This window comes from Haematobia irritans, chromosome 1, assembly GCF_050003625.1.
Source record: "Haematobia irritans isolate KBUSLIRL chromosome 1, ASM5000362v1, whole genome shotgun sequence".
Classification (NCBI taxonomy): Eukaryota; Metazoa; Arthropoda; class Insecta; order Diptera; family Muscidae; genus Haematobia; species Haematobia irritans.
The window spans coordinates 252360285-252373802 of record NC_134397.1 but is presented as its reverse complement, the minus strand read 5'-3'; the positions used below and the strand labels follow the sequence as shown (position 1 = coordinate 252373802).

Genomic DNA, 13518 nt, shown 5'->3' with positions numbered 1-13518 from the left:
ACAGATATCAAAAAATGAGGTATCCTATTTTCACCACATGATTACCCTCTACGTTCCCCGAACATATTTCATGTGAAAAAATAAAATTATTTTATAATAAAAGCAACTGCGATGAATTCGAATTATAAATTTTAAAATAAGAAAATTTTAAAAAAAGATTATCCCGCTTTTCCGTTGAAATTTTTCTTGAAATGTCTTTGCTATAAACCGTGGAAATCGGTTTGTGCGTTCTGGAGTTATTGCGTCAGGAAGGAAAATCCGACTTATTTTTATATAGTAGTTTAATTAAAAATGTAAATATGTCAATCATTTTTTTTTAACTCAGTATCAGTTAATATTTTAATGTTTTGAACTTCAAGACACATTTTAATTGAACCTATTTTGTAAATTATGAGGAAACTATTGACCCCCAATAATTTATATAATAAAATTTATACTATAGTCTATTACTTACTCTGATGAACCCATACTGGTCTCCGAAAGACGATTATTATTGTCAAACATGGTGGGTAAAAATGAATTATTGCGACGCATTATAACCGAATCGCGATCTAATTTTAGATCACAAGACTGTAAAATAAATAAATAGACAAAATTATAATAATAAAAAATCTCTCAATTTACTATAGACATCAAAACATACCCTTTTGCCATATTTGGATTCCACATTGGCTTGCATATCAGCAAAACATGATTCCATACGTTCATGGAAAAGTTTAAGACTTTCTGGAGCTTTTTGTTTATGCAAAGCAATGGCTATAAAGACATATATGTAGATTATTAGCAATTGAAAAAAAAAATCTGTCCAAAAAACCATACCAATTTCCAATAAAGGTATCTGTGATGCCATCAAATCTTTCAATTCCTCTACCAAATATTTATCATCGGGATGATCCTCTAGATATTCGGGTACAAGGAAAGCATCTTCATATTTACCACAGCCGCCCATAACGGCAGGATCCACAATACCATTGATTTTCATACTAAGCTGATTGACTGGCAACGATTCATCATTTTTATGGGCTATAATTAAATCACGAATATCTTTGTTGGTTGACTTCATAGTTTCTACAGCCAATTCGAGGGGTGAAATCTATTAAAAAAAACAGGAAGAGAAAAAAAAAATTCATGAATATTTTTAGATACACTAAATTAGGTCTACAAAAGTCAAAAGTCGAAAATCGACTTTCTGTAATGTTTAAAATATACTTTTAATTTTTAAAATATACAAATCCACTAATCGAACTTTTATATCGGTCAAAATCGACTTTTGATAGAGATCAAAATAGCTTTTTGATAGTGAACAAAATCGACTTTTAACGAAAACATTAAAATTTCGACATTGCAATTCAAAGTCGAATATTCAATCACATGAAAGTCGATTTTTGTTAAAGACCAAACTCGAAAATCTACTTTTTGTCGAAAAAATTCGACATTCTATCTTCAAAATAGACTTGATTTTTATTTTCGAAAATCGTTTCAAATTTTTAATAGTGACCAAAGCTAATAACAAAAAAAAATTAAATGTCACATTGAATTGAAGAGGAATGCGCTATGGATCTTTTTATGCCAAATATCGATTCTTCAATAATCGAAAAACCGGCTTTTAACAAAAAAAAAAGTCAAAATATCGACATTGAATTGAGTAGATTTTTCAATAACTTGAAAGTCGATTTTTGTTAAAGACCAAACTCGAAAATCGACTTTTTGTTAAAAAAGTTAAAGTCGACTTTCTGTAATCTTCAAAATCAACTTTTGTTTTTTTTTTCGAAAATCGATTCAAATTTTGTATACTGACCAAAAATCGAATAACAAAAAGATCTAAATATCACATTAAATTGAAGAGGATTAGATTTAGATATTTTTGTCTATGGAGGTTTTTCAACAATCGCAAAAGACAAAGTTGCCTTTGGGTCAATAGCAAACTCGACAAAGCAAACTTTTATATTGGTCATAACCGACTGACTAATTGATTTTTGGCTCAACTGCAATTTATGGGCACCTCACCGAATTGCGTAAATATCATATATGTTGTGTCACTCGGTGAGCTGATTCCAACGATGTGACCCATAGTCGGGGGAAATACCCGGGTCTTGAGATATAACCCTAGTAAGGGTAAAAAGGAATTTTTGTTTTTTGTCCTATCTGAACAAAATTGGTATCGCATGAAAGCTTATTTAATGCACATTTATAAGAAAAATATATACATATTTCATAAATATTTAATTTAGTTTGGGAGGTATGGATAAAAAAAGAATATGTTTACCCTCATTTTTTAATATATTCCTTGTATCTCAAAAAGTCTTCGATTATTTTCAGGATTTTTTTTTCTATAGAAATAAAATTTTGACTAAATTTTCTTTAGAAATAAATTTTTGACAAAATTTTCTATAGATATAACATTTTTACAAAATTTTCTACAGAAATAAAATTTTGACAAAATTGTTTATGGAAATAAAATTTTGACAAAATTTCCTATTGAAAAAAATTTTGATAAAATCATCTATAGATATACAATTTTGACAACATTTTATACAAATAAAATGTTGACAAAATTTTGTATAGAAATAAAATTTTGACAAAATTGTCTATGGAAATAAAATTTTGACTAAATTTTCTTTAGAAATAAAATTTTGACAAAATTGTTTATGGAAATAAAATTTTGACAAAATTTCCTATTGAAATAAAATTTTGATAAAATCTTCTATAGATAGAAAATTTTGACAAAATTTTATACAAATAAAATTTTGACAAAATTTTGTATAGAAATAAAATTTTGAAAAAATTGTCTATGGAAATAAAACTTCCTATAGAAATAAAATTTTGACAAAATTGTTTATGGAAATAAAATTTTGATAAAATCTTCTATAGATATAAAATTTTGACAAAATTTCGTATAGAAATATAATTTTGACAAAATTGTCTATGGAAATACAATTTTGACAAAATTTCCTATAGAAATAAAATTTTGACAAAATTGTCTACAGAAATAAAATTTTGACAAAATTATTTATGGAAATAAAATGTTGACAAAATTTCCTATTGAAATAAAATTTTAATAAAATCTTCTATAGATATAAAATTTTGACATTTTATACAAATAAAATTTTGACAAAATTTTCTACAGAAATATTCTATAGAAATAAAATTGTGACAAAATTTTTCTACAGATCAAAAATTTTGACAAAATTTTCTATAGAAATAAAATTTTGACAAAATTTTCTATAGAAATAAAATTATAACAAATTTTCTATAGAAATAAAATGTTGACAAAATTTTCTACAGAAATAAAATTTTGACAAAATTATTTATGGAAATAAAATGTTGATAAAATTTCCTATTGAAATCAAATTTTGATAAACTCTTCTAAGATATAAAATTTTGATAACATTTTATACAAATAAAATTTTGACAAAATTTTCTACAGAAATATTCTATAGAAATAAAATTTTGACAAAAATTTCTATAGAAATAAAATTTTGACTAAATTTTCTTTAGAAATAAAATTTTGACAAAATTTTCTATAGAAATAAAATTTTCTATAGAAAAGAAATTTTGACTAAATTTTCAATAGAAATAAAATTTTGACAAAATTTTCTATAGAAATAAAATTTTGACAAAATTTTCTATAGAAAAAAAATTTTGACAAAATTTTCTATAGAAATAAAATTTTGACAAAATTGTCTATAGAAATAAAATTTTGACAAAATTTTCTATAGAAATAAAATTTTCACAAAATTTTCTATACAAATAAAATTTTCACAAAATTTTCTATACAAATAAAATTTTCACAAAATTTTCTATACAAATAAAATTTTGACAAATTTTTCTATAGAAATAAAATTTTGACAAAATTGTTTATGGAAATAAAATTTTGACAAAATTGTTTATGGAAATAAAATTTTGACAAAATTTCATATTAAAATAATATTTTGATAAAATCTTCTATAGATATAAAATTTTGACAACATTTTATACAAATAAAATGTTGACAAAATTTTGTATGGAAATAAAATTTTGACAAAATTTCCTATGGAAATAAAACTTTGACAAAATTTTCTATAGAAATAAAATTTTGACAAATTTTTCTATAGAAATAAAATTTTGACAAAATGACACAACATATATTAATTTTAAGCAATTCGGTGAGGGCCCGTAAACTGCAGTTGCTCTTGATTTTTTTTTTTTTTTTGTGACGAAATGTTGAATTGAAAGAGGAGAAGAATTTAAATCTTTTAATTGTAATAATTTTAAAAAATCTCCTTTTGCAAAAGGCTGTCGCGCCTTCCTTGTGCAAAATTTGGAAAAATCGAAAAAAATACAACTTTTTTAAATTTTGAAAAAGTCGACCTTTCGATTTTTTTATTCTCATTAGACTAAATATGGTAATGAGATCGGTTTTTTGTTTTTTCAGCATAAAAAGAGCTACATCACATTGCTCTTTCAATTCAAATTTCGATATTGTTAACTTTTGATTACTACATTTTGGTCACTATAAAAGTCGATTAGGCTCAATATTCAAAAAAAAAAAATTAAAAGCCTATTTTATTGTTATTTTTTTTTTTGTAATTTGAAAAAAATTATTTTTAAATTTTTTAAACATCGATCTATTAATTTTTCCCAATTAGGATAACTCAATGTTCGATAATCTTTTCTTTATTTCTGCATAAAAAGTTCGATTAGTCACTAAAAAAATCGATCTTCACAAAGTCAATTAGATTAAATTATCAAAAAATAATCAAATGTCGACTTTTATTTTTTTTTTTTTTTTTGTAATTTGAAAAAACCGATTTTTGATGTTTACAATTGTCAACTTATTAACTTTTCTATTTTCGACTTTTGCGATTATTGATTTTGTTGACTTTTTCGAGTATAGCCGATAAAAAAATCGATTAGGCTCAATTTTCAAAAAAAAAAAAAAACACACACACACACAAATAAAAGTCGATTATTCGATTTAAAAAATTGCAAAAATTGAACTTTAACATATTTAGGCGAAAGGTCGGTTAGTCGAAATATATATGTTAGACTTTTTTTTATAAAACTCCTCTTAGTCGAAAAGTAGATTTACGATTTTTAGGCAACTTTAGACTTTTGTGATAATTGAAAACATTTGGCGCCATGACTTTCGATTGTTTGGATGAATTTCCAGCATAATCATGCTACAACACATTCAAATTCGACTTTTCGATTTTTTCTAATTAGTTGATTTTGCTCACTATCAAATAATCGATTTTGACTAATCGATTTTTTTTTTGAAAAAGTTGATTTTTGACATATACAAAAGACGACTTTTGGCATTGACAAATGTCGAATTGTATTTTGATGACAAGCATATACGGCCGTAAGTTCGGCCAGGCCGAATCTTATGTACCCTCCACCATGGATTGCGTAAAAATTTATTGGTTGCGGCCGATGGCAAGGCATCTTAAAACTTCTTAATAGCATCTTCTAAATTGTAAGTTAGTCCATGCGGCATATATAGTAGACAAAGGAAAGGTAGATTACATACGTATATATTCAGTTCTTGGCCGGTACGAAATTATTCCGAACCGATATGAACTTTTGTGCGGTAATTATAGAGCCAGTATTCAAATATGGGGATTGCTTTTTATAGGGGCTTGTTATATAGAATTATGAGCACGAGTCTACCAAAACTGGCAGATTTTTTTACTGTTTGGTAGATAGGTAGAATTCTTGATGTTTTGGAAGATTTTGCAAAATATTCCTCTCCAACTATGAAATACTTCATAAATTTTCTATAGAAATAACATTTTGATAAAATTTTCTATAGAAATAACATTTTGATAAAATTTTCTACAGAAATAAAATTCTGACAAAATTTTCTATAGAAATGAAACTTTCAAAAAATTTTCGATATAAATATAAAATTTTGACAAAATTTCCCAAAGACATAAAATGTTGACAACATTTTCTATAGAAATAAAATTTTGACAAAATTTTCTATAGAAATATAAAATTATGACAACATTTTCTATAGAAATATAAAATGTTGACAACATTTTCTATAGAAATATAAAATTTTGACAAAATTTTCTATAGAAATATAAAATTTTGACAAATTTTTCTACGACAATAACATTTTGTTAGATTATTTTTGGCTCGAGTGGTAATCGTGATTTTTCTGTGATTGGGGATCGGTTTATTTGGGGGCTATATATAATATAGATCGATAGGGGCCAATTTTGGCATGGTTGTTATCGGCCATATACTAGCGAAATGTACCAAATTTCAACCGGAGCGGATGAATTTTGCTCCCTCAAAAGGCTCTGGAGGTCAAATTTGGGGATCGGTTTATATGGGGGCTATATATAATTATGAGCCTATATGCATGTTTGTTAGAGACCATATACTAACACCACGTACTAAGTTTCAACCGAATCGGATGAAATTTGCTTCTCTTAGGGGCTCCGCAAGCCAAATCTGGGGATCGGTTTATATGGGGGCTATATATAATTATGGACCGATGTGGACCAATTTTTGCATGGTTGTTAGATACCATATACTAACACCATGTACCAAATTTCAGCCGGATCGGATGAAATTTGCTTCTCTTGGGGTTGGTTGGGTTAGGTGGCAGCCCAATGTATCAGGATCACTTAGACTATTCAGTCCATTGTGATACCACATTGGTGAACTTCTCTCTTATCACTGAGTGCTGCCCGATTCCATGTTAAGCTCAACGACAAGGGACCTCCTTTTTATAGCCGAGTCCGAACGGCGTTCCACATTGCTGTGAAACCACTTAGAGAAGCTTTGAAACCCTCAGAAATGTCACCAGTATTACTGAGGTGGGATAATCCACCACTGAAAAACTTTTTGGTGTTCGGTCGAAGCAGGAATCGAACCCACAACCTTGTGTATGCAAGGCGGGCATGCTAACCATTGCACCACGGTGGCTTTGCTTCTCTTAGAGGCTCCGTAAACCAAATTTGGAGATCGGTTTATATGGGGGCTATATATAATTATGGGCCAATATGGACCAATTTTTGCATGGTTGTTGGATACTATATACCAACACCATCTACCAAATTCCAGCCGGATCGGATGAAATTTGTTTCTCTTTGAGGCTCCGCAAGCCAAATCTGGGGATCGGTTTATATGGGGGCTATATATAATTATGAACCGATGTGGACCAATTTTTGCATAGTTGTTAGAGACCATATACCAACACCATGTACCAAATTTCAGCCGGATCGGATGAAATTTGCTTCTCTTCGAGGCTCCGCAAGCCAAATCTGGGTGTACGTTTATATGGGGGCTATACGTAAAAGTGAAACGAATATGGACCATTTGCAATACCATGGACCATTTGCAATACCATCCGACACCATCCATCCAATACCACCCTACATCAATAACAACTACTTGTGCCAAGTTTCAAGCTGATAGCTTGCTTCGTTCGGAAGTTAGCGTGATTTCAACAGACGGACGGACGGACATGCTTAGATCGACTCAGAATTTCACCACGAACCAGAATATATTAGAGCAATATTTCGATGTGTTTCAAACGGAATGACAAAGTTAATATATGTACCTCCATCCTATGGTGAAGGGTATAAAAATAAATTTTTAATTTGAATATTTTTAAAAGTTCAATTCAATAATTTTAATTGGAAATATTTTGGTGATTTTTTTCTGTATAAGACTTAAATATCTCTCCCAAAACTTACCTTAAAGGTATCCGAATGTACCACCGGGAACCATCGTAATATACCAGGCAAAGGGAATTTTGTCGTCACTATAGTCCGTTCCAACCATAGATTTCCCACACCATCTGGATCACCACTGGAACTCTCACGATACGGCCGGGAGAATTTGAATTTTTGTACATTATTATTGGCAAAATATTTGATGATCTCATTGGAAATGATTTTATCATTAAATTTGGCAAATGCCTCATCCATAATGGGTTCCACCTTATTGATTTGTATATATTGCCCCTCACCCTGGGTTATATCATTGCCGGGTGTTTCCAGAGTATGCATTAGTTCGGCTTGAGGATGTTGTACTAAAATACGAGTACTAAAGTCGCTAAGTCTTTCATATTCCTTGCCACGGAATATGTACATTTTGTTTTGCAGGAATCGCGGAAAGCCTTTGCCATAGAAACATACACGGAAATATTCCGAGGTATGACGCATCTCTTTCAGAATTTTCTCAAAGAATAAAGCCATTTTCTTTAGCAGTTCGGCCAATTTGATATAATCGAAAATCTCATTTTCATATTGCTGGGCCAAAACCTTACACATATCGATGGCACATTCCCACATTTTGCCCTTGTCAAAATAATCGATTATCTCATAGTAAAGGGCTTCCTTTAAATCACGATGTGTGCGACACTGTATGTGTCTATGCGAACGCAAATGTAACGATAATTCCGCATCGGTCCAGGACAATAATTCCGTATGCAGCTTTAGCGTATAGGCAGCCTCGGTATAATTATCAAATTCCATTTGTAAATCACATAGCTTATAGACATAACGTATATACATTTCCTTGCGATTAACTTCCGAATAGAATTGTAGGAGGGAAAATGTACATGCCATACGATTATCTTTACTCTCATCCTGTATGATGCAACGATATTCCAGCAGACGATCCATTAGCTTGGTCACCATATTGACAAATTTGGTGCCCTCCACATTTAGAATGTTGTGCGCCTGACATCGCTCCAAGAGAATCTGTTCGAATAGCTCTTTATATTGCACATCTCCCTTGCCCGCCCCTATGAGGACATCCAATTTTTCAATCATTTCCGTTTCGAATTCATTGAAATTGGCCTTGTAATGGGCATTGTTGCGTTTGGTATCACCATAACTGTCATGGATCAATTTCGAGCTATAGTATTCACATTGCATCATATCGAAAAATATCGGTATAGTGGCTTTTCTCAGCTCCACCTCGGGTATCATACTCATTTCCAATATGGGACCCACTAGCTCGGTGACAAATTTCGGTTTATGTTCACCCAATTGGAACCACATTTTGCGTATTTCCTCTGCTGTGTCCTTACGTATGTCACGGTAACGGGCAAATACCACTTGCCTTTTATTATCATTGAAATCGTTCAATTGCAATGGTGATTGTATCAAAAAGGCTATGGAACACTGGAAGAAATTCGACCACACCTGCTTCTCAAAGGGATCAATGAAATGATCCACGATGACCATCGATAATTGTTTCAATGATCCCAATATCACTGTATTCTGATGCATTATCATATCCATCCAATCTCGAGGAAATACTGGTTTTTGATGTGGTGACACCAAAACTTCATACACTGAGAGTATTTCGGTGACAAAATCTTGTAATTCAAAGCGATTGTTTAAATGTTTCACAAATATTTCATAGTGTGCCGAATCCATACACTGCAATATGCCCAACATTATGGCTACCAAATTGCCCACCAATTGATTTTCACGATCCAAAGCTTGTGAGGTTTTGATAACCGTTCGCAAAAGGATAAGCATAATGTCCCTTATGTCATTATGGGTATGACCAATATCCTTGCGGTATAACAGCTTTAGTATATTATTCATAATATTGATGCATTCTGTCACCTGTCGTGCGAGGGTTGAAATAAAAAGCAAAAAATTTCAAATTAGTTTCATTATCAAAAGTTGGAAGATTCGTCATCAAGATGACAAATCAATAATGTATCTCCTGCTAAAAAACTTTTTTGATGGAATTTCTAAAAAAAATGTTCAATTGATTTTTCTTTTTCTCCAAATTTACAATTTGTTGGACGTTTTCACTTAATCAAAATTATTTGATCCTAGTGTTTCTGCAAAATTATGGTAATATTTTAAGGCCACCTAATTTTTCTTAATTAGTAATCGTTCACCGAAAAACAAATATTTGGTCAAAATTTTATTTCAATAGAAAATTTTGTCAAAATTTTATCTTTATAGAAAATTTGGCAAAATTTTATTTTTATAGAAAATTTTGTCAAAATTTTATTTCTATAGAAAATTTTTTTTCAAAATTTTATTTCTATAAGAAATTTTGACAAAATTTTATAGGAAATTTTGTCAAAATTTTATTTCTATAGAAAATTTTGTCAAAATTTTATTTCTATAAAAAAATTTTGTCAAAATTTTATTTATATAGAAAATTTTGTAAAAATGTTATTTATTTCTATAGAAAATGTTGTCAAAATTTTATTTCTATAGAAAAATTTGTCAAAATTTTATTTCGATAGAAAATTTTGTCAAAATTTTATTTCTATAGAAAATTTCGGTCAAAATTTTATTTCTATAGAAAATTTTATCAAAATTTTATTTCTATAGAAAATTTTATCAAAATTTTATTTCTATAGAAAATTTTATCAAAATTTTATTTCTATAGAAAATTTTATCAAAATTTTATTTCTATAGAAAATTTTATGAAAATATTTTTCTATAGAAAATTTTGTAAAAATTGCATTTCTATAGAAAATCTTTTCAAAGTTTTATTTATATAGAAAAAACAATTCAATCACAAAAACAAGTGAGTAAAGTAAACCACCCATACTGAATTAGTGAACATTGTTTGTGGGGTAGGTTTCGGTAAAACCGCATTTTATTTCTATAGAAAATTTTGTCAAAATTTTATTTCTAGGGTAAGTGCAGCAAATGTGGTATAGGCTGGTAATGTGGTATAGTAGCTTTTTTCTCTATCTAAAAACATACGAAGAACTAAACCAAGCTGAATAGATTGTGGCTGTCAGAAAATGAAGCTATCAAAGATCAATTTGATTTTTGCAACTCTTTCTTTGTGCCAGTTGAAAGAATTCACATTTACCCGTGCTCGAAGGTTTTTTTTGGTGTTTCTTAATCATTTCGTTTTGTGTGAAGATATATTTTAAATTTATTAATTTTCGGGTGTAAATAACTGACGAGTACTAAATAAGCATAAAATGTATGCAATTGCGATACACATATTGCGTTTATTTTTTTTACAAAAAAATTTACATTATGGTGTACCACATTACCTGCACATTTTATGAATCCGTACTTAATGTGTTTTTTAATAAATTCGCAAATATATCCGAAATTATGGGTTTCTAATTTTTCGCTCATAGTTGCGTGGATGGCTAACACTAGTAAAATGAATGTGGTAAAATCTTAGCCTCGTCGAAGAAAAACAAAAAATTTGGCTTTCGAAAAACAAATGGGTATACCACATTTGCTGCACTTACCCTATAGAAAATTTTGTCAAAATTTTTGATCTATAGAAATTTTTGTCAAAGACTTATTTCTATACAAATTTTGCCAAAAATTAATTTCTATAGAAAATTTTGTCAAAATTTTATTTCTATAGAAAATTTTGTCAAAATTTTATTTCTATAGAAAATTTTGTCAAAATTTTATTTCTATAGAAAAATTGTCAAAATTTTTGATCTATAGAAAATTTTGTCAAAGATTTATTTCTATAGAAAATTTTGTCAAAATTTTTTTTTCTATACAAAATTTTGTCAAAATTTTATTTCTATAGAAAATTTTGTCAAAATTTTATTTATATAGAACATTTTGTGAAAATGTTATTTATATAGAAAAAAAACTATTCAATCACAAACACATGTAAATAAAGTAACTTCAAAATTTTATTTCTATAGAAAATTTCAGTCAAAGTTTTATTTCTATAGAAAATTTTGTCAAAATTTTATTTCTATAGAAAATTTTGTAAAATTTTTTTCTATCGAAAATTTTGTCAAAATTTTATTTCTATAGCAAACTTTTGTCAAAATTTTATTTCTATACAAAATGTTAACAAAATTTTATTTCTATAGAAAATTTTGTCAAAATTTTTGATCTATAGAAAATTTTGTCAAAATTTTATTTTTATAGAACATTTTTATCAAATTTTTATTTCTATAGAAATTTTTGTCAAAATATTATTTCTATAGAAAAATTTTGTAACAATTTTATTTATATAGGAAATTTGTGAAAAAATTTTGTTTATATAGAAAATTTTGTGAAAATATTGTTTATATAGAAAACACTATTCAATCACAAAAACATGTGAGTAAAGTAACTTCAAAATTTTATTTCTATAGAAAATTTTATTTCTATAGAAAATTTTATTTCTATAGAAAATTTTGTCAAAATTTTATTTCTATAGAAAATTATGTCAAAATTTTATTTCTATAGAAAATTTTGTCAAAATTTTTGATCTATAGAAAATTTTGTCAAAATTTTGTCAAAGATTTATTTCTATAGAAAATTTTGTCAAAATTTTATTTCTATAGAACATTTTGACAAAATTTTAGTTCAATTTTATTTCGAAAGCAAACTTTTGTCAAAATTTTATTTATATAGAAAATTTTGTGAATATGTTATTTATATAGAAAAAAACTATTCAACTTCACCGTGGTGCAATGGTTAGCATGCCCGCCTTGCATACACAAGGTCGTGGGTTCGATTCCTGCATCGAGTGAACACCAAAAAAAAGTTTTCAGCGTGGATTATCCCACCTCGGTAATACATTTTGAGTGTTTCAAAGCTTCTCTAAGTGGTTTCACTGCAATGTGGAACGCCGTTCAGACTCGGCTATAAAAAGGAGGTCCCTTGTCATTGAGCTTAACATGGAATCGGGCAGCACTCATTGATAAGAGAGAAGTTCACCAATGTGGTATCACAATGGACTGAATAGTCTAAGTGAGCCTGATACATCGGGCTGCCACCTAACCTAACCTAACCATTCAACTTCAAAATTTTATTTCAATTTTATTTCTATAGCAAACTTTTGTCAAAATTTTATTTATATAGAAAATTTTGTGAAAATGTTATTTATATAGAAAAAACTATTCAATCACAAAAACATATGAGTAAAGTAACTTCAAAACTTTATTTCTAGAGAAAATTTCGGTCAAAGTTTTATTTCTATAGAAAATTTTGTCAAAATTTTATTTCTACAGAAAATTTTGTCAAAATTTTTGATCTATAGAAAATTTTGTCAAATATTTATTTCTATAGAAAATTTTGTCAAAATTGTATTTCTATAGAAAATGTTGTCAACATTTTATTTCTATAGAAAATTTTGTCAAAATTTTATTTCAATTTTATTTTTATAGCAAACTTTTGTCAAAATTTTATTTATATAGAAAATTTTGTCAAAATTTTATTTATATAGCAAAATTTTGTCAATAGTTTATTTCTGTAAAAAATTTTGTCAAAATTTTATTTCTATAGAAAATTTTGTCAAAATTTTATTTCAATTTTATTTTTATAGCAAACTTTTGTCAAAATTTTATTTATATAGAAAATTTGTGAAAATGTTATTTATATAGAAAAAACTATTCAAGTTCAAAATTTTATTTCTACAGGACTTCAAAATTTTATTTCTATAGAAAATTTTGTCAAAATTTTATTTCTGTAGAAAATTTTGTCAAAATTTTATTTCTATAGGAAATTTCGGTCAAAGTTTTATTTCTATAGAAAATTTTGTCAAACCTTTATTTCTATAAAAAATGTTGTCAAAATTTTATTTCTATACAAAATTTTGACAAAATTT

The 13518-nt window shown here is 27.9% G+C and overlaps 1 protein-coding gene across 5 annotated transcripts in view; it reads right to left on the bottom strand.

The window, feature by feature from the left end:
- mbc (dedicator of cytokinesis protein myoblast city) overlaps window positions 1-13518 on the bottom strand; it is a 191824-nt gene that overhangs the window by 34821 nt on the left and 143485 nt on the right. For all 5 annotated transcript variants that reach the window (XM_075289378.1, XM_075289369.1, XM_075289387.1 and 2 more), the window contains 4 exons: window positions 7695-9584; window positions 820-1093; window positions 644-756; window positions 455-570 (listed from right to left, as the gene is read on the bottom strand). In XM_075289378.1, the coding sequence (XP_075145493.1) occupies window positions 455-570; window positions 644-756; window positions 820-1093; window positions 7695-9584 (2393 nt within the window). The remainder of the gene's footprint in view (window positions 1-454; window positions 571-643; window positions 757-819; window positions 1094-7694; window positions 9585-13518) is intronic.